Source organism: Nipponia nippon, unplaced genomic scaffold, assembly GCF_047370975.1.
Source record: "Nipponia nippon isolate SJK-2023a ecotype South Korea unplaced genomic scaffold, ASM4737097v1 scaffold_18, whole genome shotgun sequence".
Classification (NCBI taxonomy): domain Eukaryota; kingdom Metazoa; phylum Chordata; class Aves; order Pelecaniformes; family Threskiornithidae; genus Nipponia; species Nipponia nippon.
Genome location: NW_028262334.1, coordinates 1,733,626 through 1,757,828, shown reverse-complemented (window position 1 = coordinate 1,757,828; position 24,203 = coordinate 1,733,626). Strand labels below are relative to the sequence as shown.

Genomic DNA, 24,203 nt, shown 5'->3' with positions numbered 1-24,203 from the left:
CCCCAGACTGGCGGCGCAGATGAACCGTAACGTAAGGAGGCGAGGGTGGGGGGCCCGGGGGGCTGGGGAGATCCCCGCCGTGAATAGCTTCCCCATCTGTCGGCGGGGCGATGCGGGGCTGCGCTCAATGGGCGCCTTTGAGGACCCCGTGCCTCCCCTCGCCCAGGGACCCCAGCCAGCACCGAGGGAGGGAGGTTTCCCCGGGCCGCCCTGGCAAGCCCCCGAGCCTGCGCCTGCCCTGGCCGCCGGCACAGGCAGGGCTTTTGTCTGCCAGCGGGGCAGCAGCCGGCCGCGGGGCGAGGGACGAGCACAGAGCCCCTTTGTGTGCAGCTGCACCCCGAGGCGAGCAGGGGCAGCGGCGACGGAGCTGGCCGATGCGGGGACGGGGAGCGGGATGCAGGGATGGGGAGGGGGACCTGGGGATAGGGAGTGGGTACCCAGGGATGGGGAGCGGGTACCCGGGGATGGGGAGTGGGATGCAGGGATGGGGAGCGGGTACCCAGGGATGGGAAGCAGCGGCCGGCTGGGGTCAAGGGCGGCGCGGGGCGATGTGTGCGCTGCCGTGGAGGCTCTGTGCAAACACGTTAATTTGTTTTCTTTCTTGCCTCGCCTTTCAGGGTAATTGGTTGCATTTGAAGCCTTTGTGAAAGCCTTTGATTATAGTAATTTCAGCAGCGCGATCTACCCTGGATTCCTTCGTCAGATTCTTTCACAGCTCAGGCACTCGGGGCTGTAATTACCGAGCGGCGTGTGCCTGGCCACCGTGCACGGTGCAGCCGGACGGGCCGCTGGCCGGCCCCGGGACCGTGGTGCTGCCATGCTAACTGTGGGAGCCCCAGGCTCCTGGTCACCGTGGGGGGCAGGCGAGCCCCTGGCGTGGGGCAGGAGGAGCTGTGCTGAGCGCTGGGGAGTTTTGGTTTCTGCAGTGTTGAGTCTGTTGGGTCTTAGCTGGGGATGTGGGTGCTGCATGCGCTCGGCGGGTGGATGCCCATGCCAGGGGCTCCCAGCTTGTCAGCATCTGGGGTGCTTTTAATTGCTGCTCTGGAGGCCTCCCTGGAGCCTCTGCTGAGGCTGGGACCGAAAGTCTGTGAACATCCCGAGCATCCAGCTCTCACTGCCGTGGACAGTGGGCAGCTCGGTGGGCTCATCCCCACGGCCCCTTTCCCCCCATCCCTGTGCAGAATGGAGGCACAGAGTGACCGTGTCGGATGAGCGAGGTTTCGCTCCGAGGGGCTGGGCAAAGGCCGCCCCCGGGGCAGCGTGTCTTCCACTCCCCGCTACCAGACACACTCCCGCAGGGTACCAAATTAGAGGGGATACGTACATATAGGCAGATCCTGCCAGCACACTGCACACTGGCCCTGCCGGGACCCTGGTGCAAGCAGCCAGGGCCAGGCTCTGCCAAAACACCGAAGGCACCCGAGCGGGGCCCTGATCTTTGCTAACGGGGCCACTCCCCCCCTCGCTCCTGGCATTCCGTTCCCAGTCCCATGTAATGACCTTCTCGGCAGCGGCGTGCCAGCATCTGCCACTTCCAATTACCCTCGCCTGCTCAGCGCTGCAGCCTCTCCTCGCCCGGCGGTGGCACGGGGGTTCATTCCTCCGCAGCAGGATGGCAGCAGGTTGGGGGGACGTTGCACTGGGGTCCCCCACCCTCCTGGCTTGGTGACCCTCGGGGACCCGCCGGTGCTGCCCAGGGCTCTGGCTGCCCTGCCGCGGGCTGCTGGAGACGCTTGGGTTTCCAGAATCATTATTAACCTGTTCGGGAGCTGTTCCCGCTCACAGCTAAAATAGATCTTTAATCTCTGCCCAAAATAGCTCATTTGATGAGAGGCCTCCTTAAAGCTGACACATAAATTTAACCAGGCTGCCCGAGCCCTGCGCAAGGATGTCTGCAAAGGCTCAACAGCACTTGAATTGTTTTTTTTTAATTCCATCGTTACGGACACACCTGATACCTTATTTCTGCCATCGGGTCATTTGTACCAGTCAGGAGGCAATTTGCTTGTGTCCTCTGCTCCGGGCTGTGGCGGTCGTGCCCCCGTCCCAGCCTCCCTGGCCCTGCTGGAGAGCAAAAGGATATTTTGTGGGTTTTTTTGATGTTGATTTTCTGAATTTTCACGGGTTTCTCCTTGGAGCCACCCCGGGAGCAGAAACCTCGGTGATGGGAGAGACCTTTCCCCGTCGCTGCCTTAGGATACTGGCAGCGAGGGGATGCTCTGTCTGGGTGCTGGCGTGGGCTCGCAGCCCTCGCTGCCTACATCGATGCCGCTCCTTCCCTGGCAGTGTGCCACGGCCAGTGAGCTCCGCGTTGTCCCAGGGTCATGGCAGCCCCAAAAAGGCACTGTCCCACTGGCAGTGGGGCAGCAAAATGTTCCTCTATAAATAAAGGCAGGCTCTGGGGAAGCGGGAAGTGGGGATGCTCACCATGTCGGAGCACCAGCCACTCCTCGAGTTGGGGCTGAGTTGGGGGCACAGGCAGTGCCTGGCCCTGCCTGTCCCCGTGTGCCTCCTGGTGTCCCGGTGCTGGAGGGGACCATCCTGTCCCCATGCAGGGTGGGCTCGGGAGAGGCTTGTGCACCGGCATCCCTGGTGAGGTATGCACCCTCTCCTCCGTGGGGTTCTCCCTGCAGGCTCTGTCTCCTTGGGTGGGGGAAGACGGAGAAGTTGGGGGGTGAGGGACCCCCCCGGGCACGCAGCTGAGTGGGGTCCAGCCACTGGGGTCAGACCCTCAAGCTGAGGGCGCAGCTCTGGTCAGTGCCAGCCGGGTCCTGGGCTCAACCTGGGCACCGTCCCCTGCTCAGCCGGCGCGGGTCGCTCCCCCAGCCTCCTGCTCCCCTGCTCCCCCACCGCCCCAGCAAGATCCCGAGCAGCAAAATAATCACTTCCAGCATCATTATCCGTTGCAAACCCCAGCTTCCAATTTTAATCAGAGGAGCTGGTGTTGCTTTAAGATCTGCGGGTTTTAAAGATCACAAGAGGGGTTAGAGAAAATTACCCTTGACTCTTACATGCTAATGTAATCTCTAACCAGATCTGCAGCACTGCAGCTAAAATTGCTTTTTAGATTAACATTTAATTATTAACAGGGCCCCCTGAAAGGCCTGGGGCTGGAGTGCGCGGAGGGGAGCGGATTAGCCGGGCGGGATGGAGCGGCGGCTGGGCGAGGGGAAGGTCGCGGCACGGCCAGCAGCACTGTGCCGTGCTTTATTGCAGCCCTTGGCATGTCGGCGTCAAACTTTCTGCTTTATTTTATCTGGTGCTCCTTGTGATTTACAGTGGGGTGACCTTTCCTGCGCTCTCCCATTGCAGGACTGAGCTGCAGTGTCGCTCGCTGAGCACCGTGTCCCCCCCACTGCCTTGGCCGGGGGACCATAAATCTGCTGCTGGATGGGAGATGGGCACAAGCTGGCACAGCAGCTGCCTGCCCTGCCGCGGTGCCAGGCGGCAGCGCCAGCTGAAATCCTGCTTGCCCTGCTCTGTGCATGGAGGGGAAGCCTTCCTCCCATGGCACCTCCTCACCCTCACGGGAGGGATGCTGTCGATGGGAAACCAGTGTCCATGGGGACTGGGGGTGGTGGCAGTGGCCATGCTGGGGCTGCTGTGGGAGTAGCACCGATGTCCCCAGAGCCAGTGGGGAGCAGGAGCTCCCCAGCAGGGCGGTGGGTTTCTCCTCCATCCCAGTGCGGAGGGATGAGGGACAGGGGTGGCCCTGGTCGTGGCAGGTAGCCCCGGCACCGCAGCGGGTGGGTTTGTTGTACTCGGCATGACAGGGACTGGCGAGGACTTTTGCTTAATTTAGCAGTGCTGCCGGCTTGAGAGGGTTGCTGCCAGCCTTGGCCTCGCTCCCATGCTGTCTGTCCGTCTGTCTGTCTGGCGCTGTCAGAAGCCTCTTGCGCCTCTCCTAGCTGGGGTGACCCAGTCACCTCCTGTCCTTGTGCCGAACCCAGCACTGTCTTTTAATAGTCAGGGGGAGATGCAGCAGCGTGACTCAAACAGCTTTGCAGCATCCCTGTTCCTGTCCCCCCTCCTCTCCCAACCCCAAAAACTCCCTTTTTATGGGCTTGCACCCCAGGCGGCCCCGATAGCACCCAGGGAAGAATGCGCACACGTTGCACCGGAGCCCGGGTGATGACCGAGACCTTGGCCCTTGCTTTTCCCAGTGAGAGGGCTGCTCCCACCCAACCTGCTGCCTGGGGCTGCCCCTGCCCTCCCCTCCACCCTTGTGCTGCCCGGCCAGTGGCACAGACCTAGTTCAGGCTGAGACTTTAAAAGTTCCCTTTCTCCCCCCACCCCCCGTCACATTTTCTTTTATCTAAATCCTCGCCTGCGAAAGCCTCTATCGACAGCTGCACTGGCCTTATCTCGCCGGAGGGACCTTCGTGGGGCTCTCGGAGGAGATAAGCCCGACTTATCAGCTGCTGATGTCAGAGGAGGTGCCAAACCCTCCCGTCACGGGGGCTTTAGACATAGAGGGTAGGTTTGTGTTTTTTTTTTTTTTTATTAAAGTCACAAAGACCTTGAGCTTATAAATAGTGTGATGTAGAGATAGGGCTTCAAAATTAACCAGCCTGGGGCGGGGGGTAGGAAGGAATGGTTGGAGAGGGACTGGGAAGGGATGGAGGGGGATGATGCCGGGGCTGGCGAGTGGTGCTGTGGGATGCGGGGTTGGGGCTCCTGGGGGACCCCACTCTTGGCATCCCCAAGGGACCCCGCTCCTGGCATCCCCAAGAGCGGGACACTCTCCCCATGTGCCGCAGTGCCGGCTGTGCCGCTGGCTGCATGGCAGCGGAGCCATCGGCGCGGGCTGGGCAGAGGCCGTGCAGACTCAGGGCGGTTTGGTAAAACTGCTGAGTGTTGTCTTTCCTGCCACGAAAGAGCCAGAGCAGCTTGAACTAAATCGGATTCTGCTGATTGGAATTAGTTCAAATGCAGATGGGGCTAACTAAGCCGGCGCTAAGCGTTCGGACAGACCAGCGCCCAATTCCCATCAGCTGATTCAGGGGCTTTTCTGAGCGGCATTAACGAAATGCCACCGCGGCACAGATGCCCGTTGTGCTGGGCCGCCCACCCTCTCGCCTACAGGTGCTTTAGGGGGCTGGGGGGCACCTGGCAGGGTGCCGGGACACAAGGATGGTGGTGGGGCACATACAGCACCGGGGCCCTCGTGGTTTTGAAGCATGCCCGTGAAGGTGGGGTGAAGCGCAGCACTGCTGTTGGAAAAATCGTTTCCACTGCATGATGCTGGGGGATGGGGGCAGAACTGGGGTCTGAATTAATTGGCGGCTTTATTTAGTTTGGCATGTGGCTCCCGCATCTCTCCTGGCTGATGCCGATGGTGCTCTTGCTGTGCATGGCCGAGGTCGGGATGGCTCTGGGAGGGCGCTGGGCTGTGCATGGGTGCCTGGCAGGGCCTGGAGAGCAGTGGTGGGGAGAGCACCTGTGCCATCATGGGGGTGTCCTCAGGAACCTGCATTGCTGGGCCCCCAGGGCCGAGGGTGCCCGCAGCTCCTATGACCAGCCACCAGCATCCCCCCTTCCCCGGGGGCTCAGCCCTAGACCAGGGCTGCATCGTCGCCCTCCCTCCTGTCGGCACCCAGATTTGGTGCCCCGACAGTGGCCACATCGTGCCCCGTGGGGCTTTCTCCTTGCTCTCAGCCCCGTTTTCCCCGGGGACCAGCAGGGACCTGCCACACGTCCAGCAGCAGCATGAGCTGCCTGCGAAGCCCGTGCCCACCAGGGACACAGGGCAGCATCCCAGGGAGGAGCTGGCCTTGCTGCAGGGGAGGAGGTGACGTCCGTCTGCTAATCGGCCAGATGGTGACAGCGGGTGGGACGCTGGCCCCGAGGTCACTGTGTAGATGAGGCTCAGGTACGGCGGGAGGCAGTGCCTGGTGCAGCCATCCCCTGAGTGGCCGTGGGCGCCCTGACCCGGGGCTGCCCTGCGGGGACGGAGTCGGTGTGGCAGCTCTCCCCGGCACGGAGGCAGCCGCCACCAAAGCCGGCCTGTGGGCGCGCGCCGGCGCGTGCCAGGGAGCCGAGGCGCGCTGGGAGCGGGGCTGCGTAATGAACCCCGAGTCCCGGCGGGGAGAGGCGAGCTCCCTGGCAGTCAAGTGTGCTCAGCCTCTGAATAAGAAGCACTTCATTCTCTTTTCAAACTGTATAATTTCTGCCTGATTGTAATGGCATATTTTAAAATTACCAGAAATCAAAGCCAGAAAATGGATACGGCTGCTTTTACTGCGAGCTGCGTTAACAAAGGATATGTAATGCATGAAATAAAAACACCTCCCTGCCCCCCTCCTTTTTTTTTTAAGACAGTAATAGGAGAAAATTGGTTTTGAAACTGAATAAAAGTCCCTTTCAGAGGAAATCATTTCTTTCAGGGTACCTTTGCTGAAAGTAAAATAGTGAATAATGAAAGGTGGTTACATGATTGTCTTTCATTTAGAGAGCGCGAGGACAGATGGAATCTGGGAGAAATGCACGATTGGAATAATTGCATGGTAACAAGGCGCTTGTTGTGAAATTAGTATCTTAAGAAAGTAGTGAAAAAGGCTTTTACTCATGAATACTTCATTATTAGGAGAAAACAGCACAATTTGGGTTCTCCAGACACCTGCTTGGTATTAGATGACTTCCTCCTCCCCTCCTGCTCCTCACACCTTTCGGTAACGAGTCTCTCCCTTCCCCAAGTTTGCATCTTGGGGGGGAACGGACAGGGCGAGACCTCCAGCCCCCTCGGGCAGAGCCTGGCCACGGCGGTGGCACCCTGCGCGGGTCCCAGTGCCACCACCGGCCGTCCAGCCCGGGAATGAGCCCAGAGCCTGGGACGCCCCTGCCCCGGTGATGGGGGGCACGGGGTGCGTGTGAGCAGCAAGTGTGTGGGCCCTGTTTGTGTTCGCGGTGGCTGCGAAGGCATGTTTCGAAGGGTGATGTTCAAACTGGCAGAGCAGGGAGAGCCCTGGGACAGCTCGGGGAGCACCGATCCATGCTTTGCTGCCCAGTGGGTGATGGTCGCAGGCTCTGCCAGCGCGTACCCGAGGCCACCGCACAGCTCCCTTGCACTGCTTGCCAACGCCGCCGGGGCATGCAGGAAACATCCCAGATGGCTCTGGGAGGGCACGATTCCCCCACAACGGAGCAGGTGAAATGATGTACCCAGCCGTGCCACCCGGCCGTGACGCCCAGCCACCAGTTCAGCGGGGAGAGCGATGGCTCAGAAGCTGCGATGCTGGAGGTCGGGCACCGCTGCCTGCTTTTCTGCTGCTCCTGCCGACGTCTCCCTGCCCTCTCCAAGCGGGAATATCGCTCCCTGCGCCAGCCGGAGCAGTGGGAGGGTGTCAGCAGCAACTGGTTATAATTCATGCCCTCTGCGGCGGCTCGTGAAGGATGTACAATTAGCAGAGCGGTGGCGGCGATGACTTTGGCCTGACCCCTCCAGCTTTTGTCGAGCAGATTTTGATGCCAGCTGGGAGCTGGCGACAGATCCCAGGACCCCGAGCGGGATTTTAACGCCATCTTTCCCCAGCCTTGGCCGGAGCTGGCGGGGTTGCTCTCTGCCGGGAGGCGCCGGCTGGCACGCCGGCAGAGCGGTCTGGCGCTGCTAGGAGCATGGTGCCGGAGGGATGCCCTGGCTCTGCCCCATTCCCGGTGGGAAGGGCAGAAAGCTTTGCAGGAAGCACAAATCACCGACTGAGACCTTCGTATTTATTTTATGTACATTCATATGTATTTAAGGCTTTCAGAATTATTTATTTATCTCCAAAGGAGCAAAGGACTCTGAGCAGTGTGTGCTCATGGTCGGCACTGGGAGCTCACCACCTCCAGCTCCTCTGCGTGGGGAGCGGCTGGGTGGGCAGGAGGGTGGCGGGCAGCGGGGCGGGCAGGTCCCCTTGCCTGACCGGTGTGTCTCTTCTCTTGGCAGGGCGCAGGCCAGCGGCGGGGGCGGCGTTGCCCGCCGGGAGGCCCGGACCATGCTGGCCTGCCTGCAGAGGACCCAGAACCCCCCACCCCAGCACCTCGCCTGCCCCAACAAGGCGCTGGAGCCGCGCAAGTGTAAGTGCCCGGGGGGGTGCGCACCGCTTTGATGCTGCTTCTTTTATTGAAAAAGACATTTATTTAACCAACAATTAAAAAGAGCAGGAGAAGGGGGGCGGGGGCGGGGGGAAGGAGACAAGATAAGCAAATTAAATTGGGTTGCTCTGGTTGATAAGTCGAACTTCAGAAAATGTTGCAGAGCTGTCTGGGAAGCACAGCGGCGGCGGCAGAGGATGCTGCTGTCGCTCGCTCCGCGGCCCCCCAAACCTCCCAGGCCCTTCCCCCCCTAATTACTTTCCCCATTTTGCTGCAGCTCGCCTTCCCCAGGAGCTGGCCTTTCAGATAAGCTGTAAACTAGTTACATTAAAATGGGATCCAAAAGGTCACTCCAGTAAAGCACCTGTCTCTCCCAGCCTTTGTCTCTCAATCCAAACCATGATTAAATGTATATTTAATGAGCCTGCTTTAGGCAGGCGTGTTTGACCTCCCCGGCTGGGAAAGACGCATTAAGATTCTCAAGTGATGAATGTGTGTTTTAAAGAGGGGAGTGGATATTTTTCTGCTGGTCTCAGTTGGATTTTTAAACATTGCCGGCTGAAGACAAATCAGCTGCTAAAGCTCTGCTTGTTAGTCTGTGACAGCCCCCGGGCATTTGTTTAATGATCTGTATTTTCCCGGAGACGTTTTTTTCCCTCTACCTGAGCACCCCAACGCCGCCGAGTGAGCTGGGCGTGGGGTTTGGGCGATGCTCAGCCACTCTAGGGACCCCCAGCATTGCTCTGGCAGGGCTTGGGTCACACTGGCAGGCAGGGGGGTTATTTTTTGGGTGAAGCTCCCGAGGCTTCAGCGCAGCATCGCTACAGGGAGCACGTCACCCAGGCCAGAGGCAGGGTGATGGGCACCCACACATCCCAGCATCGCAGGCGGGGAAGCATTTGTGTGAGCGTCAGCAATCGCAGGGGCGGATGGGATCGGTGCTCCCCAAGCTGTTTGTACCCGAGCACCCATTGGGGTGTCAGGTCTCAGCGAGTCTGCAAAGCGGGTGGGTGCGTGTGGGGACCCCAGCGCACTTGCGCTGAATTGGAGCTCGTAGTGCCGCTTGCGTCTCCTTATTAGTGTCTGGAAGGAAAACGGATGTTGCTCTTGTAAAATTATTCCTAATCCGTCATGCCTGAGCAGCGCACAGTGGCGCAGGGCTGGCGTGAGGGTCCGGCTCCCAGTGCGCCTCGTTGCCACAGGCTAATTAGCTCAGCCGTGCCCACACGGTCCGAGAGCCTGGGGTTTTCTGGAGACCTAGCTGTGGCTCAGAGCCAGGGACTGTCTCAGCCCAGGAGCACCCTCCTGCCGAGGGGGTTGGTACCCCCCAGCGTTTCCCACCCCGCCAAAGACCCTCCCGGAGAAGATGCTAAAATAAGGAGGTTTGGGCAGCTGGAGCCTGTGTGTGGTGTTGCCACGCGGCAAGGCACCCATTGGTGGGGAGAGCTGCTCGTGGGTGCAGCCGCCCATGTCCTGAGAGGGTCCCAGCCCCAGGGTGCCGGGGAGTCCCTGAGCTGTGCCAGTGGGACGAGGGCCAGTTGTGGAGGTCTGACCCCAAGCCGGACCCTGGCAGGTACAGGGGACCGGGGCACTGGGGTTTTTGGCTGATCATCACCATCCCTTGGGACAGGACCACACTCACCCAGGTCTCTGAGGCTTCCCCCTGGGGTGGGCGGTGTGCGGCGATGTTCACGCTCCCCGGCTGGACCCCCACACCGCGCTCGCTGCCGGCCACCGCCAGCCAGGTCACCTTAATCAAAGTTTAGCTGCCCGTATGTTTCTGCTCATTACGGGCAAATCCAGCACGTCTCGCTCCTCTCTGCCTCCTGCTAGTGCAAATTAAATCGCAGGTGACATCCAGGGCCACGCATCTGGTTTGGAATACGGTTTTCTCTTCTTTATTTATGGCACCTGCGGTAAACACGGCGCAGAGGGGCCGGCGAGCTGGCACGCAGGGCCGAGCCTCCTGCCGCCTCCTAAACGCCTGTGTAGGTAATCGACAAAGATAGTGTTCTCTTAAAACGAGGCACAATTTAGAAGTGCCTCTGATTACTTAATTTGCTCCTGAGTATCTCAGTAATTATCTTTATGGGTCTTATTTCTGTCCTCTGGCATTGTTTCTGTCGATATTAAATGAGTCTGGCTCTCGGCACATTGGCCGTCTGGCCCAGCACCACTGTGAAATCCTATTATCCTGCCTGCGCTGCTGATTAATTTTTGTATTAATTTCACGTAAAAGGTGAGCTGACTAATTTTCCTGCCCATGCTGGGAGCTGACGGCCCTGGCGCCTTCATCCCCCAGTTCTGCCCCTTCACTGCCCTGCTAATTACCGTCCCCCCAACTCGGTGCCCCATGCGCCGGTGTGGACGCATCCCAGTGGGCTCGGTGCATCCCACAAAATCCATCCCATTAAATGCCGTAGGTGACTTTGCCGCAGTGTTCACCGTTGCTGGCACATGGCAACAGCTGCTTTCCCTTGCTGGAAATCCCGGGGCTGCACCGCGGGCACCGGCCCGGCATGGTGGCATTGCATCCTCGAGGAGGATGCAGGAGGCAACAGGAGGGTGCCCGGAGCCCTGCCAGCCCTGCCTGTGCCTGCCCGCCTCCAGACGAGGAGCAGGAGCCTGCGGAGAAGCAGCATCCTCAGGAAAATATCACGTCCAATTAACTCCAGCAGCCTGGTCCCTTTTGATTTTATTCTGTGCGCATTACAGGAATCCTGAACTTTATTTAAATTATAAATCAAATAATACCACTCTCGGCTTGGCCAAACTCTTTGCTGCTCTTGCTCTCTGCAGTAATGTAGCGGTGGCTTATATTTAATTAAATGTTACTTTCTATGTGCCCTCCTTCAGCCTGCGCTACTCTGCCGTCAGCCTGGGGCTGGGCGTGTGGCTGGGGGGTGCAGGATGCATGCTCCCGTAAGGGGGTGGGATCCGTACGGAGCTGGAAGTTACAGGGAGCTTCCCGAGCTCCCTCCGTGCTAACATCGCGTTTCGCCACGCGAGCATCAACCACCACCTCTCACCGCGCGCATCCTTCTGGCGGGGCTGGATCTGGAGCCCAGCCCCGCTGGCCTTGTGCCGGGGGCCCCGTGGGACCTCGCACCTCGGCCCCATGGGGATGGGGTAAGAAATGGCTCTTAGGGGGTGGTGTGACCCCTCCCAGGGCTCCGGCTGGGTGGTTAAAACACTAATGAGAGGTGATGGCAGGGGCTCAGGCTGCAGCAAAGCGCCAGGGACCCGGCTCCAGGGTCACCCACAGCTCTCCCAACTCGCCCGTGGGGACTCTCATCAGTGATAAAACTGCTTAATTGCATACGGGATAAAGCCCCGTTTAATGGCTTCTCGTTACCCAATTCTACTTATTCCAAGGGCATTTTCATTAAAGTAGCTGCAGCAAGGCTCTGCTTTTGTACACACCCATAAAATATCATTTTAATTTCATGAGGGGTTACACATGAGTGAAATAAGATTAATTCTTTCATTTTCAGTTTCTGGAAGGGATCGGTTAATGATGGTTCTGTGTATTTATATACGTGCCATAAAAAGGAGTTCAATTAACTGCTGTGCCCAAAATGTGCTGTTGACTTGCACTTTCCCTGCCAGGAAACGCTGCAAAAACACTTTTCGATCGGTCACGTGCGCAGTGGGAGATGGATGGCGCTGCTCGGTGCCGGGGCAGCCTCTCCGGCTGGGACCATCTCCCACCAGGTCAGAGCCCTGGTCTTTCGATGGGCTTTGCTGGTAACACCCTGGCACACGACGGGGTTTTAGTTTGTGTCCAAACTTTTCAGGACCGCACCGGTCCACCAGCCGCGGAGCAGGTTCCCGGGCACCAGTGGGGCCGTGTAGGGCTGCAGACCCAGGGACGGGGCACCCGCTCCCCACAGCCTGCACCAGGGGTGCCCACCCTGCTCCCCTCAGCAGGGACGAGGTGCTGTGCGCGCTGGCCGCCACACTTGGCGTGCAAAGCCTGTGTCTTAAAATGAATCAAATTTAGTGTCGATGACGGAGCGGAGGGGCTGGGGAGTGGCTGGGCTGAGCTGCAGGGCTGCCAGCTGCAGTGGGGTCCCTTGTGGTCCCGGGGTCCCCTCGCTGGCTGCGTGGTGGGATGGCATCAGGGGGCCTTTGGGGTGGCATCAGGGCTGGGTTGGGGCAGTGTTGTTTGTCAGAAGGGTGGCATTGGAGCGGTACTGGGGTGGCATTAGGGTAGCATCAGGGTGGCATTGGGGAGGCATCAGGATGGCATTGGGGCAGCGTTGGGGTGGCCCTGGGCTGGCATTGGGGCAGTATCAGGATGGCATTGGGATGACATGGGAGTTGTGTTGGGGTGGCCTTGGGGTGGCATCAGGGCTGTGTTGGGTGGCATAAGGGTGGCATTGGGGCAGTATTGGGGCAGCACCATGGTGGTGTTCAGATGGCATCTGGGTGTCATAAGGGTGGCATTGGGGCAGTATTGGGGTGTCACTGGAGTAGCATCAGGATGGCATTGAGACAGCATTGGGGTGACGTTGGGATAGTATTAGAATGGCATTGGGGTGGCATCGGGTTTGCATTGGGGCGTCATCAGGATGGCATTGGGGCAGCATTGGGGTGGCACTGGGATGATGGGATAGTATCAGGATAGCATTGGGGTGGCATCGGGGTGGCATCAGGGTGGCAATGGGGCAGCAGTGGGGTGGCATCCTCATGGCCACGCCGCCACCCTCCCTGTGTGCCTCCTGCCCAGCGCCGTTTGCCTTTGCCGCGCCAGTGGACGCGGTGGCACAGTGCGCGGCGGTGCGCGGCGCTAATACCTCGTGGAGGAGACAAATGGGAAGTGACACGTGTGTGTGTAGACGGGTATTTGTGGTGACGCTTTGACTGCAGATAATAAAGTGCTCGCCCTGAGGTGATCCAATTCAGCAGCCGCCTCGGCAGAGCTGCGCGCCGTCGAGGGGGAGAAGAAAGGGGAGGAAGAAAGGCCCGTCTGAAATGACATGTCAGCCTAAAAAGGGAACATGTTAACGGATGAATATCTGGGGACGGCGAAGCCCGGCGCTTCCCTTTGTGCTTTGTCATGAATTTTGTTGTCTTTGCAGATTACGGCTCCTGCGCGGCTGCCGCGCGGGGTTTGCCACCTACGTTTATTCAGATGGATTTCTCCCACTATTATTTCTGTAGTTGGTTTTAATTTAAGCCCCCGAAGCCGGGGTGCATTTGTCTCAGCTCCTTGCACCGAGGATGCTCTGCTGGCGGATGCTTTTGTCCTGGCTCTATGCTGGGGGCCGGGGCATGGGGGGTCCTGCAATGGGGGGTCCTCCAAGCGGGGACGCAGCATTTTTGGGGGCAGCCGTGGTGCTGCTGAGGGTGCTGGTCATGGGTGGCTGCTGCCCCTGCCGGGGCTGTGCTCACGGGGGGGCCGGGGACCACGCCGGTGCATGGGCCCCCTGCCACATCCGCCGCGGTGCGGTGGCCTCTGCGCCACCCATGCTGGGGACACCGTCACCATAGAAACCACCGCACTTCACAGGGTGGGAAAGCTGGTGCAATGTGACAGCAGCCCAACCTGCCTTGTGCAGAGCAAGTGGTGGAGGGGGGCAGCACCAACGGCCCCCTCTGCCCCCCTGCGCCCTGAAAATGGCTCAGGGGGGACCTGCGCCGGCTCCTGTGGCCACTCTCCCTGGGGCTGAGGGCTGCACACCCCCATGCCCACCCACAGGTCACCCTGGTCTGGGCAGGGCAGCATCCCCCAGCGACCCCCCTGGTTCTGCCCAGTACCCCCTGAGGTTTGCCCTGCCCTTGGCACGGGACACCGGCTCCAGCATCGCGCTCCCTGGCCCCGGCTGCGCTCCGGCCCTGCGGGGCGGGCAGGGGGGTCCTGCCGGGAGCTGTTGCCTGCAGGGCAGGGGCGGCTGGTGCCTGCCCAGGCAGCTTTGCTGCCTGAGGCTTGGACCCAAACTTCAAGGACTTTATTAATTTGTTAAATGCACCAGGTTTTGTTTGTTTTCTTCCAAGTGTTTTCCAAATATTTAGGTTTCTTCCAAGTGTTTTGCAAATATTTAGGGTTTAGCTCTTCCAAAATCTGCTCTCTGTGTTGCACGCAGAGAAAAAGGGGATTTTTGATGCTTTTTGAAGCTTCGAAGACATTGGGATTTCCTTGCTATGAGGGCAACAGGGAGCCTGGTCCCAAAGTCAGGGGATGAGCTCTCGACTCTTGCAGAGTTTAATTCATTTGGAGGCTGTAGCACTATAATTTTTTAATATCAGCTGTTGGCGCGCCGATCACTGAGCGACATCTCAGGTCCCCGGCATCTCCTCCTGCCTCTGCCTGGCGCTCTCAGCATTGCTCTCTTTCCCACCTCCTCCTGCCCCATGCAAATTAAAAATCCTGCTTAATTGCTGCCCTTTTGCCCTGCCGGCTCAGGGAGGCAGAGCAGGAGCAAAACAGCGGCTCAGCGTTGGGCGTTGGAAACACCAGCGCTTTCCTGTAAGAGGGGCAGGGCAGGACCGGGAGGGAGGGCGAGGTCCGGCAGGAGGCTGGGCAGGGCAGGGTGGCCCCCGGGAAATGCCCCTTTCCCCTTGCCGGGGGCAAATGTGGTGGTGGGACCAGGTAAAGCCAAGGTGGGCAGAGCAGCCGGGACATCACGTTGCAGTTCCAGGCAGAAAACCGTGGCCAAGCCCTTGTGTGTTCCTCCTGACCGTCTGCCCGAGCGGCGGGCACGGTTCCTGCCGAGCATCCCTGGCAAACCCACCTGGGCACGCCTGAGCCCGCCTGCGGTGCCGAGCTGCGACCCTGCCCGGGTGCAGGACAGACGTGCCCGGAGCGGGAGAGGGGCTGCCAGATGCGGCATGCCAGGTGCCCGGCACGCCGCGGCACAGGGAGGAGGAGCTGGCATCGGCTTGGCCGTGCCGGCAGCGGGAAGCAGCCTGCCGCTCCGAATGTCCCAGCACGGACAGGCCGGATCCCCAGCACCAGGCTGGTCCCGCTGGGCGGCTCTGGCCATCTTGCTCTCCCCAGGATGGGGTTAGCCCCAAGGCAGAGGGCTGTCCTACTGCCGGTTGCCCTCTGTGGTGGAGCAGCCGGGACGTGTCCGCGGTTTGCCCGGGGCTGTGCCATGGCAGGAGGAGCACGGCAGCTCCGGCGGCTGGGGCAGCCCCAGCAGCGGCTCCACTCCCATCTGAAAAAGGGGGGAAAAGCGTTTTCCTTTGGGGGTATGGGGAAGCGAGGCCCGAGTGAGGCACCAGGTAGCTTCCAGCCGCAGCTTTGCCTTCAGCAGCGTTATAAAGATTTACTGCCGAGATTACTTCTTTCATTTCTTGCAAAATATTTTAGTGCTTTCGATGTGTAAAAATAAGGTTTGTCCCATCTTATCTCACAGAGGAGCGAAGGAATGGAGGAGAGGGAGGGAGCTCATCTTGCCTGTCTGTGGCAGGCAGCACATGTCTTTCGTGCCGACTGTTAACCCGTTAGGTGCCACATGCTGCTGCCACATCCTCGCTCAGCTTGTCCCCACTGAGTCCTCGCTCAGGGCTGAGGTGCTGCCAGCGCTGAGCCCCGGGATGTACCCCTCCATGCACCCTGACGTCCTGCTTGCCATCCCCTTCCAGAGCGGGGCAACCACCCAGGGAGCGCAGCATCTCCTGCAGCATTATGGCCTGGAAATTAAAGCCATAAATTGCTAGTGCGTGAGCTCGCCCTCCTCCAAGGAAGAGGGGGCCCAGCCAGGGATGCTGCTGCCGGCACCAGGCCGGGGGACACCCGGGGTAGCTGGGCTGCGGGAGCAGCGTGGAGCATCCTTCCTGGTGCCGAGCATCCTTCCCGGTGCTGAGCATCCTTCCTGGTACTGAGCATCGTTCCTGGTACCGAGCATCCTTCCTGGTCATGAACATCCTTCCCAGTACCAAGCATCCTTCCTATTACCAAGCATCCTTCCTAGTGTCAAGCATTCTTCCCATTATGAAGCATCCTTCCTGATGATGAGCATCCTTCCCAGTGCTGAGCATCCTTCCTGGTGCTGAGCATCTTTCCTGGCGCCGTTTTGATCTCACAACTAATTTAACCAAGCAGACACTGATTGCCAGAGCCCCGATGCTGCCGCTCCTGTGCTGTCACCGAGCTCCTCGGGTGCCGAATTGTTCGCCTGACTGACAGCTGAGCAGCCCAGACAGGTCTATTATTTCTATGGGGCCTGGGCCCCGCGGGCCTGCAATTTAGGTCTGCGCTATTAACCCTGCCTTGTTCTCCACTTTGTAACCGCTTTAGTGCCTTTAAAAGTGTACAGTTAAAATCAGGGTTAATTAGGGGCCTGGCAGCTGGGCTCGCCGGCGCCCATTGTGTCCCAGCGGAGCTGGGGCCGGGGGTAATTGGGGACTGTTGTGGGTTTGTGCCGGCTGACTCCTGCACAGCACAAGCCCTGGATCGTCGGCCTCTGGTTAGCCGTGGTCGCTCCTGCTGTAAGGATGGCTTTGGTTAGCTTCCCTCCCCTCCTTTCTCCCCATCGTTCCTTCTTCCCCAGCCCTTGCAGGCTGTGGCTGCAGCCAGGCACAGCGCAGGGGACCCCAGGGACACTGGGGATGCGGAAGATGCAGGGGATGCCAGGGATACAGGGGATGCTGGGGATGCAGGGGATGCTGGGGATGCCAGGGATGCAGGGGATGCAGGAGATGCTGGGGATCTCCATCCCAGTCAGACATTTTGCAGAGACCTAGCTGCTCTGGGCACAGTGGGGTTGGAGCTCCCAGACCCATAAACCAAGATTTATTCTGGATCACGGCACCAGTGGGGTCCGGGATTTACATCTGTGTCTTGAACTGGGTTTGGTGGCCAATTTGCTAAAGTAAAAAGTTGTTTAGCTGGAGGCGTAATCTTATAAGCCTGTGCTGCCATTATAATGGTTTCTCGTTTCTGCCTGGCTTTCCAATAATGCTTTGAGCAGAAGCTCGGAGTAATATAAAAAGCCATCGGATTATTACTGCGGGCGATGCGTTTTCCATTTACAGTAATAAAATACTGAAGAAACAAAACAATTTAAAATTCCAATAAAATTCAAAACAAATCTTTGGCTGCTGAGCAGATTCAATTATTTAGCTGTTATTGAGTGCAGGCTGGAAAAATAGAACAGGTCAGGGAGGGAGGGGGAGCCGGGAGCTGGGGGTGTGCTGGCTGCATCCCATGGGAACGCCAGCATGGGAGGGAGCCGGGAGCTGGTGAAACAGCTTCTGGGAGAAGCGGCTGTTGATGGGTGCCTGTCCCCGGGCCGGCATGCTGCCGGTGGCTGGGTTTGGTTTAGGGTTGGCAAGAGCCAGGGCTGCTCGTGGCAATGGGCCTGGCTCAGCCTGCTTGTGTGTCGGCAGCTGGTGGAGGTAAACCGTGCCAGCCGGGGGTCCGCGGCACATCCCACCCAGCCCTGGCGTGACAGCTCCAATGGTTCAAGTTTAAGAGGAGGGGGGCAAAGCTGACGGCGAGCGGCTGGTGTCAGGGCTGCCTGCGCCTGGTGGGTGATGGCGGTGGTTCGGAGTTTGCATCTCGCGGTAATTACAGCCCGTTAGAAAGCAGTAATTACTGCGGAGAGGGGGAGCGGCGGAGCCGCGGAGCCGCGCAGCCGCCAGCGCGCCGGGAACCACCGGGAAATCGGTCGCTCTGTAATTTTCCCGGCGGGGGTTTGGTGCGTCACCCTGATATGTGACAACACACCGAATTGGTGGCTTGTCACATCCAACCCATCTGGCACGAAGAGGTGACAAAGGCGGCTCCCGGCTCCCCCCCAGCCAGCCATGGCACTCCCTGGGCACACATCCGCACTGGGGCTCACGGGTGGGATACCCACGGCCAACCTCGGCTCAGCTCTGCCCTTCCCGCAGCAGCGGGCAGTGCTGGGGCGGCTGCACGGGACTGTCCCAAAAGTGTCACCTGCAGCCCTGGTGCTCAGGGACAGGGCTTTGGTGACTCGCACCGGGGAGCCATGGTGCCTGTTGGTGATGCCACCTCCCTCCCTCCAGCAATGGCCCCTTTTTTTTATTTTTTTTTTGCTTGGAAAGGAGTGTTTCCGTGGAATGGGCTCATTAGGGATTCTGCAAGTGTCACCAGCTAATTAGTGTCATGTTAATTGAGTATTCACGTGCTGCCGCCTCCAAGGGCAGCGGTGCCGGCATGAAGGGGAATGCAGATGTTCGTGGCTCACCGTGCCGGCGGGCCGCGGTGCCGTGCCATGCGGCTGGGCAGGCAGGGTCCCGCTCTCAGCGCCCTGCGCCCGCCAGCTCGCAGGGTGCCTGTGCCTGGCCGCACCCAGCGTGCACCCGTGCTGCTCGCTGGCTGCTCTGCAGGTGCCACCTGGGCTTGGGAGCTTTACAGAGGTTGGATGGCCGATGCCCGGGACGTGCCCAGCAGGGCTGTGGCCCAGCCCGGGATGCCACGTGCCTGCACGTGTCCCGCCGTAGGGAGCTGCTGATGCCATGCCTCCTGTCTCCCGGCAGCTACATTAAATCCTACTCAAAGGCCTTGGTTTTAATTGGCTTAATATACTCGTTAATAACAATGTCTATTTAAGACACCTGTAAAAAGCCCATAACATTAGCTTAATGGGAGGAATGGCTGGTGAATGCTCTGCCGTTCTGCCTGTTAAATTACTGCTGCACTGCTCTGATGGAGAGGACGGAGAAAGGCCACAGCCTCACTCCTGCGTCTCCCCAAACATCACGCTGCTGCCCGGGGGGTGACGTGGAGTCCTGCAGCTGCCAGTGCCCAACCTTCCCCCGAAGCCTGGTTTTAACACCGTGCCTGGTTCCTCTGGGCAGACCTGTGTGTGCAGGCAGCTGCAGGCACCGCGCCAGAGCATCACTCGGAGCAGGACTGAGACATGTTGCAGACCAATTTAACGGCTTCATTAGGTGTGCTGAATGCACCCGATGGCACAGCTCTTCTGCAGAGACTTTGCCACCCAGCACATGGTGGCATCAGGAATCGCTGGACCCGGTGGCATCCAGAGCAAAGCGCTCCTCAGCATCCCTGCAGGGATGCCCAGCGCCTGCAGTCCCCTTCCCCCGGGTACCACGGGGCTGCGCTGCCTGGGAGCCTCCAAAATTGCCTGGCAGCAGGGGGAAGGGTCCCTGGGAGGGCTGGGGCTCCTCGGTGGGGGGTACCAGCCCCAAACCCCCCCCGATTTCACCATCTCTTCCTTGCAAAACCTGGCTCCTGGCAGGCGCCGGGTCCAGCATCCCCCAGGTGCTGCCGATGTCCCCCAGCAGGGCTGGGGATTTCGGGACCAGCTGGGGTCGTCCCCCATGTGCCGGCATGTGTGTGCGTGCGCCTGTGTGTGTGTGGAGATTTTAAACACCTAATTTATTCCATCTATTAGATAGATTTTGTAGATTTAATCATTTTCACAGTTGGTGGCTCATTGGATACTCAAGATAAACTCCAAATGAAAGTATAATGGGTACGACAAATGAGTTTTCACACCAGAATGGCAGAAACTTGCTCAAGAAAGAGTTTGAAAGGAACAAAAATATATACATATATAATTTTTTTTTTCTGCAGTGGCTTTTGCTGACTCCAGTAGGTTACCACAGTTAATTTCACCAGTTTTGTTCATCTGTAAAATTGCATAAAAGTGACATTTTTGTGCTCATTATAGGAACTGCTGATTTATGGCTGGTAAATGCAATGCTTTTCCATTTTTGGTGAGGTTCTCGTAGCAGCGCAAAGCACCCATGAAATTGCTTGTATAATGTAGTTTAAATCCAATCTCAGAGAAAGATTCCCCCGTTGGGTAAAGTGACATTTCCATTCTCCACACCGAGTTTATTTTAGGCCACTTAGAAGTGACTCCGTCAGCAGGAGGGGGCAGGTTGGTGCCCTGACCTGCTTTCTGCTGGGAGCGGGTGGGAGCCAGGGGGGCGATAGGTGCCGGGGTGCCGGGTCCCCCTCCTCCCGGCAGCACCAGATTCATCCTATGCTTTGCTCCCACAGGTGAGACGGCAGCACCCATGCATTCCCCGCGCTACCCCAGCCCCGCCGAGCTGGACGCCTACGCACAGAAGGTGGCCAACAGCCCGCTGACCATCAAGATCTTCCCCACCAACATCAGGGTCCCCCAGCACAAGCACCTTAACCGGACGGTCAATGGCTACGACACCACGGGGCAGCGCTACAGCCCCTACCCCCTGCATGCCAGCGGCTACCAGGGTCTCCTGGCCATCGTCAAAGCCTCCGGCAAAAGCGTGGTGAAGAACTCGGAGGGGAAGCGGACTAAGCTCTCGCCCGCCCAGGTCGGCATCGCTCCCTACCCCGCGTCAAGCACTTTAGCTCAAGGTCCCTCCTGCGCCGGGCAGCTGAGCTACCACGGTGGCCAGAAGCAGCTGGAGGGTCCCGTGCCCCCGAACGTGACGGTGGCAGCCTCCGTGCTGCCACTGGCCGGCAGGAGCCTGGCCCTGCCGCCGTCCAACCTGCCCTCCATCCAGAGCATCATCTACCAGATCAATCAGCAGTGCCAGGCGCAGGGCACCCAGCCGGGCTGCCCGGCCGTCGTGGCCACCAACCCCAGCCCGGCCAAGCACGGCGCCTTTCCCGGCGCCGCCGTGTACGCCGGCACCGTCCTGCCGGAGTGCCGCAAGGGCGCCGAGCTGGCACTGGGCTCCAACCCGGCCGCGGCCCTGGGACCCAAAGCGGGTGTATACCCTGAGGGCATGGACTACCTGGTCTGGCAGCAGAAGCAGCAGCAGCAGCACCTGCGAATGTACAGTGGGGGCAGTGGTGGCGGGGGGGCCCTCAGCAAGTCCCCCGAGACGTGTGCGGGCGCCTCGCGCCCCTACGCCCTGGGTGGCACGGCCGAGAAGGTGAGCTCATCCCCCTTGAACTGCATGCATGGCAACTTCTCAGTGGGGCAGTACTTCGCCCCTCCCTGGAACAGCATCTTGGTGACTCCCAACAGCGACTGTTACAACCCGCCAGAGCTGGGGGCCGGGCCCCGCGAGCTGGGGGTGCCCCCCGCCGAGGGGCTGCCCAGCAAGACGCTCTGCAATACCTCCATCCTCAGCAGCAGCCTCCAGTCCCTGGAGTATCTCATCAACGACATCCACCCGCCCTGCATCAAGGAGCAGATGCTAGGCAAGGGCTACGAGACCGTGTCTGTGCCAAGGCTCTTGGACCACCAGCACGCCCACATCCGCCTGCCCGTCTACAGATAAGGAACCGATGCTGCTTTTCCCAAACCCAGGGCGAGGACTTTGGCACAAGCCGTGCTCCCTTCCGGCACCGCGCGGGTACCGGACTGTGGCAGCGAGGGCGGGGGGATGGGGAGGGGGACACGGGGTCGGCTGCCGAAAGGGCTCCCGGGACACTGGCATTTCACCGGGGTCCCCAGACTGGATACACCCGCAACCCGCTGGAAGCCGAGGCCGAAGGACCGCTTGTCTATATAGCTCAGAAATCATTTTATCTCCACGAATGTGAACAGGGAATCGCTACGAGTTGCTGCTATCCAGGGAGAGGAGGCTCCACTCTGCGCGCCTGCGGGCACCCGGCCAGATCCGTGCGGGGCAGAGCCCTGTGCCGCGGCCGGCCGGGAGGCTCACTGGCAGCCGGTGCCAGCCCAGCAGCCGGCCGGCGCAGTGGCCGCAGGGAGCTCGCGCCTGACCTGTAGCTGAAGTCCGTAACTTGCACTGCTTTGATTAAAGCTAATAATTGGGGACAGTCTGGAGGCTATTTAAGAAAAACACTTGAAAACTTGAACAGATTTTTTTTTTTTTTTAATTTTTTTTTTTTAGTTGACTAGGCTGTACATCTACGTGTTGGCTGCTACAGAGTCTCCTCCCGCCCCTCTTCCTCCTCATCCTCCTCTCACCCGGCCCCGTGTTGGCCACCGGCTCCTATTCCCACTCAACCGGAGGTTTGGTGCCCCCGCACTGGGCACCCAGCGGGGACCCCCCCAGCCCCTCTGCCGCCCCGCGGCACCCCTGGGAACCTGCCCCGCTCTCACATTTCCAGGCTGTTTTTTTTCCCCCTTACTGTCAGTTCTACCTTGGTTCTGGGTTAGAGGCGACCGCGGTACTGGGGGCACTCACATACCTCCTTTTCTCTTTTTTTAAAAAAAAAAAAAAAAAAATTCCAAAATGCTCATTATGGTCCGTTATTCACTATGTATAATTATGCGTTTAATAGATTTATTCATTTAAAAAAGGCTCTGCACCACAAAATACAAAGTGTTTTGATGTTTAAAGGAAAGAAAAGAAAAATACCCCGATGAAACCCAAGGTGATTGTGCTCGGAAAAGAGGTACTGTATCCCTGAAAGGCCTGTTCAAGCACTAAGTGCATTTACAAATCTCTGAGAATGTTTTTTTTTATACTAAAATTGACCATTATATTCTACTGTGAGAAGTGCTGGCTGCACTATATTGTTTTAAAAATGAGAGAAAACAAATGAAAAAAAAAAAAAAACAACGCAAAACCCGCAAGCCGTGTGTCCGGATGGTGTTTTTCCCAAAGTAAAACCAGGATATCGCTGGACGTGTGCTCTGGAGTCTCTTTGCTTTGCTGTGGCCTCCCCCGGGCCCCCCCAAAGCCAGGACGCCCCCGGCCCCCTCCCCGGCTCCTCGCCTTCCTCCCGCAGATTTTTAGGGCACGGAGGAGCACCTATAAATAACCTGCTAACGACGCTGAGCCATTAATCCGGCCCCGGCGCCAGCCTCTGCCTCGCACCCAAAGGGTGGCCAAGCGAGGCGGGCGCACGTGAGCCAAATCCCGAGGGATTAGGGCTGCGGCCCCGCGTGCACCCGCAGGATGCTCACCCCTCGCAGCCCCGAGGGCCGGGTGATGGGCGCCGGGGGTCGGGTACCACATCCCCATCCCGGGACTGGTGGCCACCACTGGTGGAGCGGTGGCATCTCCCCTGCCATCCATCGTCTGCAGCAAGTTTGCCACCGAGTTCCCCCCCAGCGGGAGGGTTCCTGGTGCCGGGGTAGGATGGGGGCTCCCCGGCAGCCCTGCTCTAGCTGGGTGGCCACTCTCCCCTAACCCAGACCGCCCCCCTGCTCTGCCCTGGAAGCAGCTTCCCAGCCTGAACAATGAGCCAGTTGCATTAGGATAATAGTATTAAATCCCAAATAGCTCTGGGCAGAGGGCACGTCTCCCCGGCCCCCGCGTCCCACAGTGGTGACATATGGCGTGCCGTTATCCCGGCCGGGGAGGGGGCTGAGGGCCGCTCATGGCTGCCTGCGACCCCAGCATGGCTGCGAGGGCATGGGTGAGGGGTTGCTTTTTTTCCACTTATCCACCTGCAGAATTGGGATCATTTTTAAACTGGTTCCTGCCCACGCTTGCCCATGGCCATTGCTGGCTGTGGGACCCATCCTGGCAGAAACCCACGGCAGGGTTGCAGGAGTAGCACTGCCTGCTCCTGCCCGTGACCGGGCATCCGGCAGCGTGGCCATGACCCGTGCCAGGGCTGCCAGCCTGAGCTGTGCGTGGGGGGCCACCCAAAACACAGCACAGCTGTGGATGTGGGCTGGGAGCCACTAACAGGAGGCAGAGGGCTGGTTTGCGGGGGGGGAAAGCTTTATTATTCTTAGTTTTTGCCCCTGTGCTGCTCCCCCCAGCCCTGCCAGGGGATGAGGACAGGGATGGGACAGGGACACAGCCGTGCAGCCACATGCCCAGAGCCACCCCACGGCCACGGCTGCAGCCAGGGAACGCGGCTCCATTTGTCTCATTTGCTCTCTTGCCACAACTGCGGTGCGCGTGGTTCTGCCGATATTTATGGCATGCCGGGAGGGGACCGCTCCGTCACTGGCAGCGAGCGGCGTGACAGCCGATCCAGGGAACAAAGAGAAATTGGGACAAAAGGAAATTTTCACAGAGGTTAATGTTACTGGGGGAGGGGTGCGTGTGTGGTATTGCCTGCCTGTATGTTAAAATTAGACTGGCTGGAGGAAAATATTTGCTTAGATCTTTGTCATTAAAAAGATGCCACATCAAAAGAAACGTGAGGCTGAAGCACGGCGGTGCTGGTGGGTCCCTCTGTGCTGGGCATGGGGTGGCAGTGCTGGCCGGAGCCCCTCCATGTGGCTGCCCTCATGCATTGGGGGCTACCAAAGCGGGGGCCCTACCGAGGCCAGGGCTGCCTGGTGCAAAGAGCCTCGCCGGGG

At 59.3% G+C, this 24,203-nt stretch overlaps 1 protein-coding gene across 3 annotated transcripts in view; it reads left to right on the top strand.

Annotated features, from left to right (window-relative positions):
- Positions 1–22,566, top strand: part of FAM222A (family with sequence similarity 222 member A) — a 31,846-nt gene extending 9,280 nt beyond the window's left edge. For all 3 annotated transcript variants that reach the window (XM_087754545.1, XM_087754544.1, XM_087754543.1), the window contains 2 exons: positions 7,928–8,058; positions 20,030–22,566. In XM_087754545.1, the coding sequence (XP_087610671.1) occupies positions 7,977–8,058; positions 20,030–21,246 (1,299 nt within the window). In that variant the 5' untranslated portion in view covers positions 7,928–7,976 and the 3' untranslated portion in view covers positions 21,247–22,566. The remainder of the gene's footprint in view (positions 1–7,927; positions 8,059–20,029) is intronic.
- Positions 22,567–24,203: the final 1,637 nt, after the last annotated feature.